Source organism: Aquarana catesbeiana, linkage group LG02, assembly GCF_042186555.1.
Source record: "Aquarana catesbeiana isolate 2022-GZ linkage group LG02, ASM4218655v1, whole genome shotgun sequence".
Classification (NCBI taxonomy): Eukaryota; Metazoa; Chordata; class Amphibia; order Anura; family Ranidae; genus Aquarana; species Aquarana catesbeiana.
The window spans coordinates 743696619-743716739 of record NC_133325.1 but is presented as its reverse complement, the minus strand read 5'-3'; the positions used below and the strand labels follow the sequence as shown (position 1 = coordinate 743716739).

General features: G+C 37.5%; 1 protein-coding gene across 1 annotated transcript in view; it reads left to right on the top strand.

The window, feature by feature from the left end:
- Positions 1–19476, top strand: part of ADAMTS5 (ADAM metallopeptidase with thrombospondin type 1 motif 5) — a 181238-nt gene extending 161762 nt beyond the window's left edge. The window contains exon 8 of the mRNA XM_073617089.1: positions 1628–19476. Coding sequence (XP_073473190.1) covers positions 1628–2183 — 556 coding nt within the window. The 3' untranslated portion in view covers positions 2184–19476. The remainder of the gene's footprint in view (positions 1–1627) is intronic.
- The last annotated feature ends 645 nt before the right edge of the window (positions 19477–20121 follow it).

The following is a 20121-nucleotide window of genomic DNA, read 5'->3' as shown; positions in this document are numbered from 1 at the left end:
CTGATGAGTTTCAATAAAAAGACACTTATCAGCTCAGCAGTGGCGGCCCATCCATACGGGGTGCAGGGGCGCTGCCCCCCTAATCCATGCACACTGTCCCTATTCTACATGCAGGGCGCCAGACGCTGGATTCTAATGGGGTGTTTTTTTTTTTTAGAAGCACGATTAGAGCCTGAGGCTCTAATTGGCTTCAAAAAAGGGTGGGCTTGGGGCGCAGAGCACTGCGCCCTGAGCCCACCCAGTTGTGTGACAATAGCAATTTAATATTCGCTGTTGTCTTCCTGATTCTCCTCCCAGCCAATCAGGAAGCAGATCCTGAGACTAGTCACCCGATTAGCTGAGAGGAGAAGCATTCTTTTGGCCACTGAGGAGGAGGGAGAAGACGCAGGGGAAGCTGACCGACTGGGGGGGATAACGGTGGGTGGATTGCTGCCCCCCCAAAAAAAAATATACCACCAGTCGCCACTGTAGCTCAGGGATCCAGTGCTGTCATAACCCAGGCTGGTTCTTTGCCAGTCTTCAGGTCATGATGAGAAGTCGGCTCCTCGCTGTGCATGCGCAAGCCACGCTGCGCTCTGTGAATGATCCCGCAGCAGGTTGCGGGTGGTGAGGGGGACACCTATGAGAGTTAAGCAGAAGAGGGAGTCGATAACTGTCAAAACTAGGCACCCACTCCCAGAATTAAAAAATAATAAAAGGAGGGGGGAGGAGGACAATCAGCAAAACTTCCAGTAGCAAGTGAAGTTCCACTTTAAATTTCAGCCAATTAACAACAAAACCGCCATCCATTTACCAGCAACGCAATGTAACTCATGATGGTGCTCAGCCCCCTTGTGCTATAGTATTTATGCCTTAACAGCATCAGGGCACAGAAGAAGACTAAAGAGTTTCCCAGTCAGCTTTTGCAGCCACAAAACATAGACAGCATGGGGGATTTGAGCGACACCATGAGTTGCATGGTGTTGCTGGTATATGGCCTGCCATTTCCAGTGCTGATTGCTGGACAACTGGAATGCAGACATAAGCTTTTATTAAGGTACATTCATTATATGACCCTATCTAGTATCTGGGTGGACCTTGCTTCGGCATGTCTCTGGAGAATGACATCTGCCCTTGCAGAGAGTCCTTATCCACTTGAATGGGTTGCATTCGCTGGGCGGTATGCACGCAAAGCAATGGGAGTATATTTCCAGCCATAGTCATGGCATGTGTTCCCCCCCGGCTGCTGTCTCTGCAGCTAAAGAGGGTAATAGTTGGGGGGGCGTTAAAAGCGTGGCTCAACTGCGCCCAAACTGTTGTTGTGAATGAGCCCTTAGCGAATGCAGTGAAGCTGTGCTGACTTCTATTATCCAAACGTGCAAGCAAAAATCCAAAAAAGTGATTTCACACCATATTCAGCTAAGCTACATGAAATGTCCCCTGCATATTAAATATGTTCTAGATCTTTAGTAAACAAACTGCAATGTTTCTAAAATAGTAACGTACCTTAATAATATAATGTTAAGCTGATGACATGTATATACTTATAAGAAAATCTATAAAAAGCCTACAGTTTCTTGACCTGAGAGCACCGGGCACTATATAATCCAAAGGCAAGCTCATAATGATCTCTTCTCTTATTTTACAGCAAAGGCTACACGGATATTGTAAAGATCCCAGAGGGAGCTACCCACATCAAAGTGAAACAATACAAGGCCAAAGATCAAACCAAGTTTACAGCTTACATGGCATTAAAAAAGAAGACAGGAGAGTATATCATCAATGGAAAATACATGATCTCTACTTCTGAGACCATCATGGAAACTAATGGTTTTGCCATGAACTACAGTGGTTGGAGCCACGCTGAGGACTCCTTCCATAGTATGGGCCATTCAGCCACCAAGGAGGTGCTCATCGTACAGATTCTAGCCACTGATGTCAGTAAACCGATAGATGTACGTTACAGCTTTTTTGTACCAGCTAAACAAAGTACCACCACAAACACCATAAACAATAATGTTGTTCCCCAGAGTAACCAACCACAGTGGGTGACTGGCCCATGGCTATCCTGCTCTAGAACATGTGACACGGGCTGGCACACCAGAACTGTCCAGTGCCAAGATGGACAAGGAAAGCTGGCAAAAGGTTGTCTACTTTCTCAAAGACCATCGGCATTTAAGCAATGCTTACTCAAGAAGTGTTAACCAAAGGATAAACTTTGTCTTCAATGACACAGTTCTAACTACTGTGTATAAGTAGATCTAGCAAGACAGATGTTAAGGTTTAGTTAAGGTTTTGTATGAGCTGTCCCGAAACAACGTAAGGGCTCTATGGAATACGGGCCTCAAAGGGAGATATCCTTTAAGACAATATACTCGGGCTGTCCATCAAACCTTGAAAGTCAGCGTAGAACATCACGCGGAACCTCAGCAAGTAGGTGATGGTATGGAAACAGGTTTTGTTCATGTCACATCGACATCACCTACCTCTAGAGAAGAAAGCCTTCAAGAACATCTGCTAACTTATACTTTTGGATGGCATGTAGGTTATATTTGTGGTGTTTTGTAAATAAGTGTCAATCGGTGTGTCACTTTACATGTCACTTGCTTCTTCTGTTAAGCAGAGTGATTGACCAAAGTAGATCTGTAGCTGAGTTAACTATTGCCATTTGTTTCAGGAAACAGCTGCGGGTTTTTACTGGAAAAACAGAGCTTGCTGCTCTTCATTAGCCCAATGTTTTTGTTTTTACCCTTCTGTTTTTTTGAGTTTTTACCAACCAGCTTGTGTTATCTTTAGACATTTGTTTACAAATTGTAACAACCAATCCTAATGAAAGGTACAGGCATCGGTTTTAGTTTAGAAAAAAAAAAATGTAAAGGGCATCGATGTTTTAATTTCCAAAACAGAAGCGATCAAACAAGTGTTAGGCAATATGACATTCTCTCTGTCTGGACACATTATTTTTTTATTATTTCAAAAGGTTATTTTTCTGTGTAAATATGGCTAGAGGAAATAAAAAAAGAAAAAATACTTTGAGAGCTCAGGTGCTCAAGGTAGTGTATATAATTTGTAGAGGTAATCTTATATACCTTTATCAAAAGACAGTCCTATATTGTTATAGGTTATTGTATTATGAACGGGGCTTGCTGGTCACAGTCAACAGCTGCCTGATTCTATATAAAAAAGGCTGTACAATCAATAGAAACAAAGTCTCCATGAAAACAAAGCAGTTTCCCCGTGTAATATATTTCTTCATGTACTGAGCTTAAAACTAATATAAGGTGCTATCAGCTACTTGGAGACATATATTGTCAGTGAATATCTTTTTTTTTTTATTTAATAGATAAAGAGTGATGTGCAAAGGGCAATCAACAACAGAAACAGTTTAGCAATTGATCTGTTTTATTCTGATTCAATCTGGTTGCTAAACTGTGCACATCAATGACCATTGTATTGCCTTATTTGATTAAAATGTATCTATGGGTAAAATCAAAAATGACATATATGATGTAGTCTGTCAGTAGCATCAATACGACAGTTATTCATTTTCTGAGTACCCCGGTAATGCGTTTTTTATTACCCGTTGCTCCTGCAAGTAGATCTGTTTTTTTTTTTTTCTCTTCTTGTAACAGATCAAGATGTCCAGCAAAAGTGTCAGTTGCAGTTGGGAAAAACTATATTTCTCTAGCAGGGGGTGATTACAACAGCCAATTTTTATTCATGTGGTTTAAAGAAAAAAAAAATGTTGCTGTAACTGCTTAAAGCAGAACTAAACCCATCGATATAATGGTTTCTCCAAATAGTTACATTCAAGGTATTTAGTGAATGATAACTGTCACATTTGCTTGTGCTCTCAATGGAACTGTCAATCCATCAAATGACTTGACTCATAACTGATCACATGGAAAGCACCATAGCAACTTCAGATCAAGCAGAGGCTAAGATGGCAGTTTTCTTGGCTGTACAGAACAGAAGGGTTCAGTTCCGCGTAAGATATTGAATGGGAGAAAAGGAAGAAAGGGGTGCACCAGCCATGTGCTTTATCTTTTGGTAAAAATATTTAATGAATAAAATAATGAAAGGAAATTACTCACAAGCAGTTGTAGAAAAAGGCACAATGTAAAAATACACCGACTAGCAGCATACGGTCCAGGTTGAGCGAAACCTTCCAAAGGTTGTGGAGGTATTTGATGGAGCTGGGCTTTAGGCTCTGTTGACATCTTGGCATTCCGAATCGCGGGCAGCAAATCGCGGGATGCCCCTGCAATCCCTGTCAATTTCAATGGCACCCCGATCGCGGCACGATTTTGCTGCGATTCTTCGGGCAACAGTCGCAGTAAAAACGTGTAAACGGAATTGCAGGACGCCTGTTGCCCAAAAGAAGTACAAGAACTTCTTTTTGGGTGACAGGCATCCCTGTTTGCGAGATTTTACCGCAATTGTCGGAGAGAAATGCCAGAATTGGCTTGGGTGGCAAGTGGTTAACTAAACCAGAATTAAACCCATTGAATCAACCTTTTCAAAAAACAGTTATATTCCCTGTATGCCAGGCATGCTAACTCTCACAATTGCTTATGTTTTCAACCAAACTGTCAAACCATCAAATGTCTGCTGACATAACTGATCACATTTGCAGTATCATGGCAGTTGCAGATCAAACAGAAGATAAGATGGCAGCTTTCTTGGCTGAAAAGGATAGGAGGGTGTAGTTCTGCTTTAAAGCCCATCTGAAACCACATGTCCATCTAAGACTGCTACTATATGGCCCATGCTGTGACAGCACTGCTGTGCGATTTCACTGCAGAACAGGGTATGGTCACCCTGTTACAGGAAGTGTAAACCTACCAGATCTACAGGCAGGACCAACAGACAAAGCAACTATGTTACAGAATGATGGGGAACAAAATGTGACAGACTGCATTATATCATTTTTTATTTTGCCCATAGTTCCACTTTAAACCCAACGTTGTAAAATGGCACTGGTGTACAATGCATCACAGCAACCAATTAGATTTCAGCAGTTTAGTGTGGTCAAAAGAACCATTGATTGCTCTGGTGCATTGACTGCTCCATATTACTATTGAAAAGAGAATGTCCTATAATTATAAATAGCTGTATTCCAGTTTGAATGTATTACTGTCAGTGTATTATTTGTCCTGATAACACTAAAAGCAAATTAAGAACAGAAACAACAGGGTAACTATTGGAGCCACTTTTACATTGGAGTTTGTTGACTTCAGACAGCCAGTTAGGTTCAGTGAAATGTGAAAAAAAAAAGTATTTCATCCGAATCTTACTGTATATGATGGGTAAAACTATTTCTTTAGTAAATCAACCTCATGGTCTTCACAAAAAAAACTACCAGTATAATTCTGAATGCAGTCCTGTCAAAAATAATGACAATTTATTCTGCTGTCATTCAACAAGATGAGAACTTTTGGTCATGCCAGAATAGTATTTAAGTTGCAAGTAAAAGTGACTTATATGTCAGAATCTGGTTTGTTGAAGTTTCATGGGCCAGTAAGCCTAAAATTTAAGTCACATTATAAAAAAAAGATACTAATAACAATTACAAGTAAGTTAAAGTTACTATACTCATAGCATTAGGCAAGGCTAAATGAACTTTACTTTTTGCTCTTTTCTGCCTTACTAACTGTAAAATAAAGTCACTCATATTTCAAATTTCCAGATTATAAAATAAAAAATGTGGGAAATTTAGGATGGTGATGTGATCTCTGCAAAAAGGCTTTTAGTGGAGTGATGTTAGGGCAAAAGCCACTACTCTAACTATTTGTTAGAAATGTCCTGGGATATTTTATGTTGTGAGATGCCATTCAATAAATATCCTTTGGCATACTGAGGGCATCTGGCACTTGACTGCAATAGTTTTTTAAATTAAATCACTCTATCTGGAATATGAATTAAAAGTGACTTTGTGTTACAGTATAGTTTACATTAAAAGAGTCACGTTAGGGCAAAGTGACAGTGTCTATATAAAGCCCAACCCAACCACGTTATACTTACCTCTCTAGCATTTTTTCACTGCTCATTCCTTTATCACAGCCATCACCAAAACACCCGGAGTCAGCTTATGTTTGAGCTCGAAGAAGTGGTGATGCCGTCCCCTCTGTCATGTGACAGTGCTTAGGCCGAGCAACTGGCCGCTAGACCTGGGCACTGCATCCTGGGTGAAGGCCACATGGTTCCCTATACCTGAAAGCAGAGGTATTTTACCATGGTGGCCACAAAGGGAACGGCAAGCGAGATGAGTATAAAGTGGTTAGAGGGTGGACTTTACAAATGGCTGTCACTTTCTCCCATCTGGGAAAGGAATCAAGACTGAACAGGTCACATTAGGGCCAAGAGCAATCGAGGTGACACCAATGACTCCCTCTGCCTATTACATTTTGAACACACTTACTGTCATTTATTACAATATACCCTATAAACGTTTTCAGTGAGACACAAGCCTTTTCTGTTATCCACAGGGACTCTGCTCCTAACATGACCATGCTTAGACAGTCTATAACCACCTTTATTCATTCCCAACTGGTTTAAGATTTCATAAACCATTCTAAGTAACATCAGGTCTGAGGGAGTTATGGTGCAATGCAACATGTATCTAATGGAGGATCAAAACTCCACATCCACCTGATACCCAGCTCTGCCCTGTCCATCAGACTATATCCCAGATGGTCTCCAATGGTTTCTCTCATTCTAGTGTGTAATTGTAAAACACTGCTATAATTTTAGTTTACTGGCTCAGTGAAATAATAAAAGCACAGGGTAGAGCACAAAATGCAGTAATCCATAGCAATTGTATTTCATTGTTGAAAAAAACACACTCAATGAGTTGAACTGTAAAAATACCTTTAGAACAAGAAACTCCTAAGCTTGATCTAATTTGATTAACTTCTGCTGACTCCTGTCTTTTTTTTTTTGGAGTTTGAATAAAGTAAGGAAAGGGTTAGTTTAAGCTGGGTATACACTAGTAACAAATAGTTCAACATTTTTCATTGTAGGAATGTTGTAACAATGTTGGTTGCTTTATGTAATCATTAGTGGGGTCAAACATTTGTTTTCAACCACAGTGATGACAATTTTTTTCTCAAATGTATGAATTTCTAACAGTGTATATGGTTTTCTTTCGGTAAAGTCCATTCATTCCAAAATCAAGTGTTAAAAGCAAGCAAAATCTTGAATTACTTTCTAATGACATTTGATTGTACTGATAATTTTAATACAAATTTACGTTCAAAATTCTAGTGTATACCCAACTTAAAGTCTAATTTCATCTCAAGTTGATACTTTGTAATACCCCAAAACATTGGGTGTCATGAGTTAAAACCTCAATGAAGACTCTAACCCTTCTCCATTCAGCAAAGAACTTTATTGCTGTGCTTGTTGGGGAGATTTACCCTCACTTTTTGTCCCACATTAAATCTACAACAGAAGAGAATGTTCTATCCCTTCTGGATGCTATCTAAAGAAAAAAAAGCTAAATTATCCTGATATCCTGACACATTTTCCTACTAATTGTTTGGATCCACTGTATAAATCTAAAACTATAAGTAACTTTTTAAGTTATTCTTTTTTTTCTGACCGCTCATCTAATGAAGTGCAGTTAGGTCGCTATGGATTACTGCACCTGCTCCGGCATGTGCTCTTTGAACTGCCTTATTAAATAAGTCTAAATGTCAGATTCACATTGGCTGAGGAATAGAAAACAGCAGCTTCCTTATTATCATTAGCAAATACAGTTCTGTAAACTAAAATACCTCCCTGATCTAAACTGTATTGATTATGCACTAAGCAGCATTAACAATCCTGGAGCAAAACTGATACTCTCTTCATGAAAACACTGAAAAAAATCAATACAGGGGATTGGTGATGGGAGGTGAAGGCTCTATACAGTGTCCTGCAACGTATAATGTGTCCGAGCCACAAGGACATTGTTCAGTGACTCGGAGGGATAAAGTTACTAAAGTCTTATAAAAAGACAGAACATTAACTAATGTACAGATAAGGCTTAACAATTCATATACCAAGCGATATCTGTGTGATAATAGCATTACAAAAAGTAAATAGGTGGACAAATATCTACATAGAGTATAATAAAGGAGGTCTACAAAGAAAAACCTAGGCTTAATAAATTTCTCTAGGTAGAAGTTAAACTCTTTCCTCTTACACAGAGGGCCTGTGTATTGTTTACAGCCCTCAGCTCCTTAATTTATACAGTAATGTTGGGGGGCTTGGAGAAATCTGAGCCCTTATATAAGATTAGCCTTGCTCAGATGGGCTTGTTTTTGAAGGAGACGCTGCCAAATGTATCTAGGCAGTTGTAGGCGGCACTTCCTTTTAACTCTACAAAGAGGGTCTGCTATAGTGTTTACAGCCCTCCGCTTCTTAACGTATACAGGAATGTTGAGGGCTTTGAGAAATCCAAGCTCTTAAATAAGATTAGCCTTGTTAAAATAGGCTTGTTATTAAAGGAGGTGCTGCCACATATACCTAGGCAGTCGTAGGCAGCGCTTACATTTAGCACTGTTGATTTCAGATAAGGGCTCAGACTTTTTGCAGCCTACAGTTCCTGTAAATTAGTAACCCAAGGACTGTAAATGGTAAGGAAAATCTCCTTTTGTAAGAGAGTAGAGGGAATTTTTTTTTTCTAATTAATATTTTCTGTGATTTCTTTTGGTATACACATTAGAATCACTTCAAATAAGAGTCTTCAGTTTAAACAAAACATTCTTCTCTGCTTACCATGCTACTGTTTTGGTTTGAAAGCCCCAACTTTACTTGTCACCTGTACTGCCACCTACAGATATAGTATGGTATCACAGTGCAAGTATTCCTAGTGACTATAATCTCCAATAGCTGTTCCAAGTTACTTGCAAATTAGCCACAATAACCATTTAGAATCATCTTTCTCTTCTGTGACTGTGTTAAACTAATAAAAGGATCAGCTATCATGGGTTACCACTTTGTATATCTTTACTGCTGTTGTATTGCAAGTCTACCAATCAAATGTAATGAAAAGATTGATAATGCTTCCACTGTGGTCAGAGGGAACAGGTGTGCTATTACATGCAAAAAAAGTTGAAGGCAAATGAGAATTGATTTGTTTAAGTTGCATGACCTCTTTATTACTAGATACGTCTGTGTCAGAAAGACATACTTTCTCTGCCTAAGCAATGTTTTGCCACTAGTAAAGTGCCACCTAAAGCTCAATTGAACGTTACATTTGTATCAGCTAATACACATTCAAGGTGCATCAAAACAAAAGGTGAGCAAAGCTATACAGTTTATTTTTTTTAGAAAGCAACCACAGCTTGAGTAGAAAAGCCTGTCCCCTGCCAGCCTGCTGCAGAAAAGGCCCCTTGCTGTCTCTATGGAAGTAGTGGTCTCTCCCCTGCAATGGATCTGCAATCAGCAAAGCTCATCCTTCCTGCTAACTGAATAGATCTAGCTGTGAGTCGGTAGAGGGCATGTTGGAACTCTACTAAAGGCTATGACCACTTTCTGAAAAACAGACTGTAAGACCTTGTATACCTTTTATTTCCGATGCACCTGGAATTATTTATTAGTAGATTGATACAAGAAGCTCATTTGGACTTTAAGCTGGCCATAGACATCAGAGAAAAGGTGGGCATAGAAGTACAACCTGCCCATCTCACAATGTCTTCTGACACAACATCAGCTAAAAACAGAAATTTGACAGTCACACCAATGTTCCTGTTAGGCTAATGGAAGGAGGCACCACTAAGCAGATTGTCCCAGCATTGACTTATCTCGATAAAAACAGTAGCAGTGAGATTTTATATATAACCTATCTGACAGCTTCTTCCCTCGAGATCTGTCAGATCTGATTATCTACAGCTATACCACAGACACAAGATCACCAACTGAACTAACCAAAAAGAGCCAGATCTAGTGATCATTTTACGTCTTTGGGTATTTGTACATTTGTATTTGGAAAGAGAATTATGCCTGTGCTTTACTTTTGTTTTCCTCCTTTAATTATAGATACAGCACTGAATTAAAAAAAAAGCAAAATAATTTATTGTTTGTACAACTGGTATGTGAAACTACATATGTAATGATTTTTATTTATTTTTGTATTTAAAGAAAAAAAAAAATACCTATTGTACAATTTGTTCTGTATTTAACGTTACTCTTTGTCATTTTTATTTTTTGTCTTATTTATGCTTCTTGTGTGTTGTTGGTACACTTTACAAAATGTGCGGCTCTGGTTGCTTTTTTATGTTTTAAAGAAAGCTTTCAATATAAATGTATATACCTAATACTGTACATAATATAAATATATTCTCTTAATAGAACTATATTCTAACACCAGCTTGTATTGCCGTTCGAAAAAGTGAAAAACTTGCTTTTCTTTTTTTTTTTTTAATGAATGACAGGCAATGGTCTTCACACACTGCTGAACAAAATGTACTTCTGTAATCTCATGAATTCAGGTCAAACTAAATTCACTTGACATGAACTACGCATTCTTAGGACAGTACTGTTCAATGATAGTATTTTTCATTTAATTCCTTAATATTTTTTAAATGCTATTGGCAACCTAATAACCTTAAATAATATTTTACCTTTATATAGAAGGGCTACCAATAACATTCTTATATACATTTTTTTTTAACAATCCCTATATATTTAAAAACATTAAAGCCGAATGCCAAGCAAAGATCGTAATATGCTGTTGAATTGCATAATGCATAAAGGGAGCTCTCTTGGCTGCCAAAGTCCATCTATTTCCAAGATTTACACAGCCCTGTCTTGCAGGGGAGAAGACCTGAATTATCTGCTGCAGATAGGTAGCAATTACAGGTCTTGTCCCTCACCCATCCTCTGATTGGACAGTGAAGGGGGATCAGCAGACTGATAGGCTCATCTCTGTAACTTGGCTCCCTCCTTTCATCAGTATGCTCCTTATTAGCACATAAGCACTGCAACACAACTGACTTCTGTTAATTCCACTGAGCTATGCTGTGCAGTGTGTTGCAAGAAGCTGATACCAAGTCAGTACTTACACTGCTTGCATCTAAATATATACAATTATGTACTAATTTTTATTAGCGGTGACATATTTGGCTCTTTAGGTGCATATTTTGTGTTTCAGGGTTAGGTCTTCATAGCTGTTCAGAGAGCTCTGCTTTAGCTACTATTATCACTTGTCTAAGTTCTCTATTCTTATGATGAATTTGCTAGAGGAAAAAGGTCACAGAAATACTGTGTCACCTGTTCTCTAATGTATTATTTATAGGAAAATATACAGAACTCAATCCTGGCCTATTGCAGGTATGCAGTGGGTGCTGCCAGCGACACCCTGTAAAGCTCCACATAGGAGTAAAAACCCCAACCAGTGGTTGGGGGTTTTACCAGCCCTACCCAAAACATACATTTTCATTTTAGGTTTTGGTTATTTTCTAAAAGTTTGAGATACATAAAGATAACTTATAAACTCGAATAGAAGATGAAAAATGAAAAACATGTCAAACTGATAGATAGATCCAGAGTTATAAAAAAACATGTCAAACTGATAGTTAGATCCAGAGTTATAGACAGCTGACGTTGTGTGCAAGCCTTGACTTTTCTGGCCTATATCCCTGGATCGGCTGATTTTTTCGACATGCAGTCTTCTCTATCATATCCATCATGTTTTTTTCATATGCTCAGGTTGAATTGTACTTATCATTTACTGTTTTATATAACCCAAATCCTTATATAACAGGGAAATTAAACACTAACTCCTGAACACTTTAAACATCTGAGAATAAAAGAAAAAGAGAACAAACCAAAGACTCGGTTCACACTGCCACGACTTGGGATCCAACTTGTGAGACCCCAAGTCGCAAAACATGTGAAATCCCATGTTAGTCAGTCAATGAGAACGGTCTTAAATAGCACTAATTTGCCCCGACTTTAGAAAATTTTCCTGTACTACTTCAAGGTGACTTCAATCAGACTTGTGCCTCAAAGTAACTCAAATCACCAGGAAGTCTTCTGGGAAAGTCTCATTGTAAGTGGCGTGACTTCCAGGTCACGGCAGCGTGAACCAAGCCTAAAGGATTTTTTAACTCAGTCTCCAGCGTATTCTTCCCAGTGACCCTGGTGTGGCAATCTTTTTCAGGAAATTCCAAACTTGTCCTAGCTTAATTGTGTTACATCAGGCATGGAGCTATAATATCAGCCTTCCTGAGCCTGGAAAATACCTTTTTCATGAGTAACACATTGCTCTGTGCTTCTTGCTGTGGCAGTTACATCACCAGATGCTTTGGCATTTAGTCATGTGATCTCTACTGAATTGCAGGATTAGCCATTCTAAATGTAGATCTTCCCCTTTAGCAGAGATCAAATAACCAGATGTCTAGGCCTTTTGTCACATGACCAGCATATTGTGAGGCAGCACAGAGTAGCATTAAAACTATCAATAACGTTGTTATTCATGACTTGATGGGGGGTGGACCAGGGTTTTCTTGGGGTTGCAAGTATCTGCTGCCATGAAAGACAAAATTCAAACAACAGTTTCGGGTAGACATACCCTTTAAGAATTGACCATCATAAAAATAAATGAGTATATATAACATTGTAAATTTTGTTTTACATTAGGAATGATTTTTTTCAATAAAAAAAAAACGCTCAACATTCAGAAAACCAATAAATAAATGCATTAAGCACTTCTACAACTCCAGGGCACTTTTAAAGTGTCAAACTTTTTCCCAACTCAAAGAGCATTTAATGTAAAACAACTAGTATGACCTTTGAGTAATTAATAGTTTATAAGGGTTCTATTTGTAGCTTGATATAATACCCTTGCCTACTTTGATTGTAATAAAATAATTTTATTGGCATTGTTACTTTTCACCTTGGATATGATTACACAGAAAGTAGAATATTGTAAATGCCTTGCTCTTATGGTATGCTATCATATCGCATGTTTTAAATTGATTTAAAATGAAGATGCTCTGTTCTGCAGTAGATCATAAGAAGAGCTACTTTAGAATCCAAAATGTATATGCTTGTCTTTGTACTTTTGTAACATCAAGGTGAAACGCACCCAGGAAAGTTCCTGTCTTGTAATACTCTGTTCTAGTTAAAGGTGTTTCCCATGATGAACAAAAATAGTTACCCTGTTGGAAACCTTTTCACTCAGCATCATAGAGGTCCCCTCTCCTTCCCTAGTCTTATTATGCTTTTTTAATAGCACAGTGTGCTCAGGAATCCCATGACAGCCAATTAAAAGCCAGAATTCAGGCTTAATTAGCGCTCCCTGTAATAATGTGCAGCGCATGAAAATAAGTGTAATTCTAATAAATAGAACAGGTCTTATGTTTAACAACTTCAGCACCTGCATTGTAAAAAGAAGTAGGTACATGCATTTTTGGTCAGTTTATTTTGTAGATAATGTATGCTAAAGAATTAAAGATGAACTCTATGCCAACGACTAAACACGCAGATGAAATACATACAAGGGAGCTGCCTTACCTATTGAAGGATTTCTATTTCTGCCCTACCAATCCTGAGATATACACAGCTCTGTCACACAGCATAGCCATTCTGTGAAAAAAATAAAAGTCAACAGCTACAAAAACTGTAGCTACTGACTTTTAAAAAACAGCCACTCACCTGTCCCACGATCAAGCTGGTTTCACCTTCTGTCTTCTTTCTCCGATGCCGGCATCTTAACTATGGGAACCCAGCTGTGACAGCTTGCGGCTTCACTGAAGTCCGCTCTCTGCTGATGTCACAGATATCAGTCCAGGCACCGTGTCATCCTGACAATGAAAGTCTGGATCCACCAGGTGCCTGGACTGACACCCCGCTCAGCCTCTCAGCAAGCCAATGAGAGCCTGAGGCGGTCGCTCCCCGCCCCTCCACAGCTCAGCGCTTCAGTTACTGACGGAGGGAGAAGAGCAGAGAGCTGTGACTGACAGTCTAAAGCTCTCTGCTTAGGGAACTTTCAGACCTGAGCGATTGGTGGTGTTCGATCACCCAGTTCTCAGTGCAGAGGCGCCCGATGCTGCATCCACCTAGGAAAGTATGATGGCGGGAAAAAAATGTAACCCTTCTCTTTTAGGTAACGCAGGTCTTTTTCCTCTCTCTGCCTGTGAATGGACAGTGAAAGGAGAAGCAGCAGACTGATGAGCTCCTCTTTCTTACATTTTGCTCTTTTCTCCAGTGGCATGCTTTTTGAACTGCAGTGCAATTAAAATTCAAATGCATACAAAATAATTTACTGATACAGTAAAATGTATGTAATGCCTAAACTATTTTTTCTTAGTTTTGTGTAGAATGATTAGAGCAGTTCTCAGGATTACAGCTATCAGGGCTCTTTCAGAAAAATGTCCCCTCACTTCCTGTTTTGGAGACAATGTTTTGCCAGACTGGAAGACAACAATAAAAAGCTTACAAATGTTCTAGAATTCCCCAACTTAATTTTAAAAAGCAATTTCACTTCAGGCTGTGTTGCTGTTAGAGAGATTTCTCTTTACTTCCTGTCCTGGGGACAACCTTTTTACCACATGGGAAGTGAAGAAATCTCTCCAATGGATCCTCCAACGGCAGTAAGACTTGGCAGGAATTCAAAAGCCTTCCCTACTTTATCCCAAAAAAAAAAAATGTTCTGGATATAGATAGCCAAATGCTGAGCTACATTAATTTGCATATTTTATATCTGCCTGGAGTTTAGCTTTAAACATATGTGAACTGAAACAAATAAACTGATGTAACCACATATAAAAACACATAAAATTAATAATAAATATTGAATAATATATATAATAATATATATATATATTAAAAAAAAAAAAAAACATGTTTGAAACCCTTCCCTGTTCTGGTCCAACACTCTGTTCTGGCTGGGGTGACCCTTTTATCAATGCCTTGTTTGATTGAACAACAAGAACAGCAAAAGCTAAATGAAACTGAGCAAAATAATGGATGTAAAACTTTATTTATAACAGAGAATCACATGATCATTTGTAATCAATATGTGCACTAAATATTATTATTTTTCTACTGCTTGACTTTTGCCTTAATAGCTAATTTTACACTCGACTTGGTGTGTACCATTTGCAACCCCTATTGCTCTATTGTATAAGATAAAGTACTATAAAACATAAGCAAGCACTATCTTATTGACATAAAATAAGGCCCAGAATATATATTTTAGTATGGCTATAGATGTGTTCTCCCGATAAGAAAATTATATTTGTAATTGAGCAAATAAACTATGATATACTTTTACTATCCATATAGTATGACAATTATAAACAGAACTGACACTTATATTGTTATATAAGTCAAAAGCAATTTATAGAGTTTCAGCATTGATATATTTTTTATTGAAACAGCATATATTACCCATCATACATTGCACTATCTTACATCTTTCACTTAGAGTTTTATGTATGTATGCACAAATAGTCTTGTGTATATATATATATATATATATATATATATATATATATATATATATATATATATATATATATGTAGATCATTATGCAGTTGCAATATGCTAATATAAGGTAACACTATGATTTGTAGAGGTATTTTTGTATGGGAGACAATCAGTTGAATCTGCTCTTTATAGAGGATTGAAGAGGCCATAACTCCAATACAGGCATACCCCACTTTTAAGTACACAATGGGGTTTATTTACTAAGGCTGGTAAGTGCAAAATTAGGCTCACTTCTGCAATGAAAACAATGTGCTTCCAGGTTTTATTACCAAAGGTTAATTGAACAAGCTGGGGTTAGAAGCTCATTGGTTTCTATGCAGAAGTGAGCCTGATTTTGCACTTTCCAGCTTTAGTAAATAAACCCCATTGTGTACTTAAAAGTGGGGTATGCCTGTACCATTTTGGCAGGGCAGTACTTATGTTTGCACTCTTTAAGAATTGAGTTTGATTAAGTGGTTATGTAATAATGAGGCAATAATGATATTTGGATTTTGTAAGGGTGGATCTTGATTGTGTGGGTGGAGTTTGTGTAATAATGGGGCAGTGCTGATATTTGGAATCCGTAAAAGTGGAGCTTAATAAAGTGTGTGTAGTTTATGTCATAGAGATAGTACTGTTTGCGTTCTGTAAGGATGGGTCTAGATTGAGTAGACATGGGAAAAGTGCAGCCAAAAATAGACCCAATTGTAAATAATAAGATGATATGGATATAGAGATATGGATGTAGCACAATGGATGTGCATGATGGCTAGAGAGAGCGGTAAACAAATTAGATGACCCCAATAGAAGAAACTTGCCATGTTAAAAATACCTAATCCCGTATTGAGATAATACATAGTCTACTGAATGTGAACATGCAAATTTGAGCCAAACATGAACTGATCGAAAAGGAAATCTAATGTGGGCATTGATAATTACATATAATATTATATTTTATATTCTCGCTGGGTCAATCAGACTCCTAGACAACTTAAACTAATATGTTTGGAGCTTTTTTCTTTTTCTTGTTGTTTAAATCAGGAAGGTTTTATTGACACACCAGCAATTGTACAATGGAATGCATTGCATTTCAGAATTCTTTTCACATTCAGTTTATATTACATTGAATTTTGTTTCTACTTTCGATAATTATTTTTGTTATGTTTAGCCAGATTTGGACTTGAGTATTTTTGTAAAGGTCAGGTGTATCAAATATATGGGTTTAATGCATAAATTAAGTATATTTTGAGTTTCAAAGCATAGTTTTGAAAGGACATGACAAATTAATTTTATAATAGAACAGAAAATGATTTACGATTTACGTTAACATTTTAACATTACAGTAGGAGAGACTGTGACATGTGAAAAGCTTAAATGCTTAATTTTACTAAATGGAAACTATTTTTTAAATATTAATAAAAAGTGTTTTTAAGGAGAAGTATGGGAATAGAAAAAAACAAACCTACTTGCCCACCTCCATGCTGCAGCATCAGTCTGGACCACAAAAGAGCAAAAGTAAGTGCATTCCTGTGGCCCTGAAGACAAGTATGGCAAAAAAAAGCTTTGGCCATACTTCTTTTTAAATAGCAATTCCCACCTCAAAATATCAAAGCATCATTTATGCATAAACACAGCAAATTATATTTAAAGTGATACTACCATATCAGTTTTTTGGTGGTAAAAAATAACAAACATGGTATACTTACCCGCTACAGTGGTTTTGCAAAGAGCAGTCCAGATCTTCCTCTTCTCAGGTCCATCTCTGGTGCTGCTGGCCCCTCTCTCCTGCCCAGTGCCCCCACAGCAAGCAGCTTGCTGTGAGGGCACCCAAGCCAAGCCGCTGCTCTGTGTCTCCATTCATACGGTGGCTCGCTAACTTTGATTTGCCTCACTAACTTGACTGACAGCAGTGGGAGCCAATGGCGCCTGCTGTGTGTCTCTGCCAATCAGGAGGGAGAGTCCCGGACAGCTGAGATAGAATGCATTAAGATGAAAAACGAAAAACCTCCTGCCTTTAGAACCAAGTAAATTAGTGTTTTTATATATGAATAAAAGAAATCCACAAACATTGACCTGTGCAGATGGGGATTCAGTTAAAATTGTTGGTTTAACAGTCACTAGACTCAAAAATAAAATAGTTGTATGCAGATGATGGGTGGTTAAACCACCCACTGACGTCTTATATTTCTTGTGGCTTAGAGGCAACATGTCTGCACTGGAAATCCCAGTTTTGCACACCTGGCACAGACTACTCTTTCTGTTGCATAATTAATTTATTCTCCATTATATTGACTGAACATAGCAGTAGGAGTAAGACTTTGGGCATTGGGGAAGGTGAATAAGCATATAAAAGCCTTCATATTTTTTCCTAAAGGTTGTAGTAAGCAGATTCCATTATTCTGGTTCAGGATTGGCAAAGCTGTGCTGGTACCCACGGCAGGCAGCTATTAAAGGCCACTAAAGTGATGGCATTAAGTCACGTGACCAAGAAACTGAGCAATGTAGGATCTGCTTATTACATCTGATACATCTGACCTGAAGTCAGAGCTCTAAAAGGTCAATTCCACCCAAACTAATATTTCAATCCTTGTTTATAGCAATCGCGTTAAAACATTATGACTCTCAGGGGGTCTATTTGTGACTTATGATCATCCAAATTTACAGTATTGTCCGGCTATCACGCATATTGCAAAACCAAAGGGTAGTGTCATGCATTCCAATTCTACATAAAGTAGAACAAATAGTTGGAAATTTAGAAGTGAGAATATAAGACCTGTATTATATCCTTGTGGGAGGAAATTAAAACAAAAGCCATATTGGGCCATCTCAACCCTGGAGTCACTTAGAGGCACAAAGGATATTAAAACTTGGTTTAGAGTGGAGTTGACCCTTTATTTTGTCACCTGAGTATTTTTAATACTACTAAAGCTAGTTTAATGAGGGTGTATGCAATTACGGCATGGAGATTGTTCATCAACTATATATTTGCTTTACCCAAAGCTCTGCAAATAGACTAATATGATAATTTTTGATTGGCTGCAAATGGTCATACAAACCATATTTTATCAAATATGGACACGTAAGATTATTTCAGTCATGTATGGCAAGTTGAATCTGCCGCAAAATATTTAAGAGGAAAATCCTCTTTAAAAAAACTCCTAATGGCTGTTGTAAATTTTATTATTTTTCTGTAGAACGATGAACACTTAGTTCTGCCAGTGCCCCCATGTTATGCAGCTACCTTTCTTTGATAGAGCAACACCTTGGTCCAAAAGTAATTATTTTATGTGATCACTGTCCTATCAGAAAGTGTGAGTTGCCTACTTAACCTGTAACACGAATCTGTTAGATTTGCATAGAAAAGAACCTGTAGATAGAAGTTTGTACCATTACCTCAAGGCTTCTTTCATTTCAGGCATCCCCACTGTGAACCTGATGGGCAGGGTAATGCAAATCTAACATTAAGGTGGATTAAGAAATACATTATGCACATTTTCAGTGATATGCAAAGATTAAACTATTTTTTTTTTAATCTGAATGAGGTTGTTCTTTATTAACTTGATAATAGTAAAATAAAAAAAGAGTAAATTTAAAAAAATGATATACCGTTGTTCTCTTTTCAGTGATGTAAACATATTTATATAATATGTTTGTATATGTTATTATAATCCTGTGTAAGTTCTCCATCTTGAATGTAAAAGGTGAGGTACTTATTTGACAGCTTGGCCTGGGTTATCAGGCTGAGATCAAGAATATTAAATCTCAACTGCACTAATGACCCTTAAAAGGTAGACCTATCAATGCACCCTCTCGTTATTTTGTATTTTATATATGTTGTAGTTTGCACCTCATTAATCCAAAAAACTGTAGGATGACAGTACTGTATCAGCAATGTAACAACATTAATGTCAAGGTTTCTGGAAGTACACAGAAATGTTACTCATGTTTCATTTAAAATGTATAATCTTGAATTTTTAATTTTGGTTGTTGTTTTTGGTGAAGCAAATAAATAAAGATGTACTTATTATTTTAAATTAGTGCGTTGTTTTTTGTTTATTTTTGTTTTTTTTGTTTTTGTGATGGTGAGTTTTGTAACTCCAATGAGCTGAATGAATGAATCATTGTATGTAGACCAGGTATGTCAAATCTGCAGTATAATGTATATATTCTTCTTTTGCTTCCTTGTCAACCACAAATAGTTTTAGAACTCTATTAGAATATAAGATCCTACTAGTTATTCAAGAGACACTATTGCCAGCAGTGTTAATTTTGGCAGCAAATTTTGATTTAATTTTAGTCTTAGGACTAAAATGGCATTTTAGTTTTAGTCCTAATTTAGTCTTCTGCAAGTATTTTAGTTTTAGTCCTATTTAGTCGACTAAAACTCCTTTTAGTTGTCTGAAATCTAATGGGTGTATTTAAATTGTAAAGCATTATTTAAGCATTTCTGTACAATTTACAAACTCATTATATACTCCTGCTGGAGTAAAAAATCGAATATGTTGTTATTAATGGTTAGTTGCACTACAGACACAGATTTAGTCGTTATATAATGTCTTTATTTAAAGTGGAGTTCCACCCACTTTTACAACTTTTCAGCATCCCTCACTAAATTGTGCACTGTAAACGAATTGGATATTTAAAAAAAAAATTTTCTCAGCACCTACTGTATATCTGCT